The sequence below is a fragment of the Gavialis gangeticus genome, unplaced genomic scaffold (assembly GCF_001723915.1).
Source record: "Gavialis gangeticus isolate Ggan-Ray unplaced genomic scaffold, GavGan_comp1, whole genome shotgun sequence".
Lineage (NCBI taxonomy): Eukaryota > Metazoa > Chordata > Crocodylia > Gavialidae > Gavialis > Gavialis gangeticus.
In genome coordinates, this window is record NW_017729011.1 from 16,368,053 (window position 1) to 16,370,747 (window position 2,695).

At 57.6% G+C, this 2,695-nt stretch overlaps 1 protein-coding gene across 1 annotated transcript in view; it reads left to right on the top strand.

Annotated features, from left to right (window-relative positions):
- HMCN2 (hemicentin 2) overlaps positions 1-2,695 on the top strand; it is a 121,404-nt gene that overhangs the window by 27,733 nt on the left and 90,976 nt on the right. Inside the window, exons 13-16 of the mRNA XM_019510296.1 lie at positions 544-665; positions 886-1,158; positions 1,758-1,899; positions 2,073-2,200. Coding sequence (XP_019365841.1) covers positions 544-665; positions 886-1,158; positions 1,758-1,899; positions 2,073-2,200 — 665 coding nt within the window. The remainder of the gene's footprint in view (positions 1-543; positions 666-885; positions 1,159-1,757; positions 1,900-2,072; positions 2,201-2,695) is intronic.

Sequence of the window (2,695 nt, forward strand, 5' to 3'; positions counted from 1 at the left end):
CACCCCCCCCCCCCCCCAGGCCATTTTATGTGGCCTGCGGAGCCCCTAAAAAATTTAGAAAGTTAATATTTATCTGCCCCTGGCTGCCTGTCATGCGGCCCTCAATACCTTGCCAAAACTTGGTAAGCGGCCCTCCGCCTGAAATACTTGCCCGCCCCGACCTAGAGGGGCAAGTGCTGGTGCAGAGAGGCAGCAGTGGGGTCTTCTGGCCCAGCTCTGAGCAGGTCTAGACAATGCACATGTCCTGGTGCTCCTCTCACTGCTTTCATTGGTGCAGCTGCTGGGAAGAGACTTCAAGAGCAGTCTTTGTGTGGACAAGAGTTTGAAGAGCAACTAGTGATTTCTTTGTCTTGGGAGTCTCCAGGGAGACACCTGGCAAGGTCCTGATGTGCAGGGGGTGCTGGACCACACAAAACTGAGCCACTTGGAGTGACAAAGCCGCAGGGAGAAACCTTGGCTCGTGCCTGACGGGAAGAGCCCAGCAAAGCCCCTGGAGCTCTTGCTCCAGCCTCACAGGGCTCGTGTTCCCTTTGTGCCCTCCAGGAGCTCTGGGAACAGCAGCTGGGAGATCCCCGTGACTTCCCAAAGCGATGAAGGCTTTTACGAGTGCACTGCCACCAGCAAGGTCGGGGCCACGCGAGCTCGGGCCTTTGTGTCCGTCACAGGTCAGTCCTGGAGGGCGCGGGGCACATTTGGATCCCTGTGCAATCGCACCTGTCTCCAGGGCAGCAGGCAGCCATGAGGTCTCTGCACCCATGCATTGCTTCTATTTAATGCCCAAAGCTCAGTGTTTGGGAGTTGGACAGTTCTCGGGGACAGTGTCTGGTAGCGACTCAGCGCAGGTTGGCGGTGGTTTGACCCCCATGTTTGGCTTCCCCCCTGCAGAGCCGCCTCCACGTCTGCTGTCCCCGGAGAACATCACGGCAGTGCCGGGCGCAGGAGTGATCATGTCGTGCCTGGTCTTGGGAGGGGATGTTTATAACCTGACCTGGCACCGGGATGGGCAGTTGCTGCAGGCGGATGAGAGCAGGGTGCGGGTGCTGGGGAACCTCTCGCTGCAAATCAACAGTGTCCATCTGGGTGACAGTGGCCGGTACGAGTGTCTGGCGGCCAATGAGCATGGGACAGCAAACGCTTCCATCTGGCTCGTGGTGCAAGGTGAGCCACCCCGTCTTTGCACCGTGTCCGAGCCTCGCGTCCTGGGCTGCTGTTGGTCACCGGTTAGGATCCAGATTCGCTATGACGCTGATCTTGTGGGAGGCCCCCAGGCTCCTCCAGAGCATGCTGCCGAGCATCAGGGATCCTAGACAGCACCTTGCCCCCAGGGAGCTGTTTGCGAGGGGCTGCGCTGTCCCCTAAGTGGGTGGAAGTGGTTGCTGGTCTGTGGTTGCTGAGATCAAGCCTGGCCTGATGCTCTAGCAGAGCAAGCGGCCTCTGGGGAGCCCCTGCTTCCTGTGCAGGGTCCTTGGGCCATGCATCAGCCTAGTGTCCTCACTTGGCAGCAGGAGGGGGCAGCATCGGGTGCCCTGGTCACTCATTCCTCTGGCCCTGTATTGTCTGTCCTGTCCTGAGGGACATCTCCACTTCAGCAGCCCAGGTTGACCGCTCTCAGCTACTGCTCCTTTTGCTTTCTATGCCATTGTTTTGCATTGTGTTCCCACCCCGTGGAAGCAGGATGGGGAGAGGCAGAGGCTGGGGCTCTGAGGCTGGAAGCGAGACAGGCTGACATGTGATCCCTTGTGCCTGTCTCTGTGTAGAGCCGCCCCGTGTGAGGGTGGACCCGAGCTTGCAGCAGTTCACCTGGGGCGATGAGGTGAGGATCGACTGCACAGCGCTGGGGCACCCGGCACCCTGGATCTCCTGGAGACGGTGGGGCAGAGCGCTGGTGACAGGCGGCAGGTAACCCTCTCCATAGCTCGGCTCCCGGGCTGCGAGACAGCTGCCTTTTTAGGACATGTGTTAAGGACACATTTAAAGCCAGTCATGCTCCTGTCCCTGTGCTTCATCATGTTTTCTCGAGCTTTGCTTTGGGACAAATCTGTGTTTCCCAGCTTTCTTCTTTCTTCATCCAGATTCCTTGTAGATGCGCAGGGCACCCTGACAATCAAGGATGCTGTCCGAGGGGATGCTGGGAACTACAGCTGCTATGCTGCCAGTCGAATTGGATGGGATGAGCAGACAGCCGTTCTGGTGTATGCAGGTACCCACTCCCCGAGGCTGCCCCAGAACAGGACCTTGGCACGCTCTGGGTCAGGCCCTTGCACAGGATGGTCGTGATAACTAGTACTTACTATGTCTATGATAACAGTACCTAGGAAGCTTGATCTTGGACCAAGGCCTTGATGTTCTTGACACCAGGCAATAGGGCCCTCTGCGGAGGATAGCGATAGGACCACTGGCCTTGGGGTCACTGTGCTACAGACACCCTGCAGGGTCAGAGTCAACTGAAGGCAATGAGCTTTGTATCACTACTGACTTGCCTGGGGGGATTTTCCTTGCGCTGCTGTGCTTTGTGACTCTTCCCAGGTCAAGTCTACCCTTGTTATCAGACTCTCATTTTCAAAACTCCCTCCAGCCTACCAAGGGAGAGGATTATTGCAGCACACACCTGCTTAATAGTTTAGCCGCAAGCCGATCAACTGGGGGCCTTTAGCAGGCTCTGGGCTTTCTCACCATCACCATCTCCTCTTGCTGG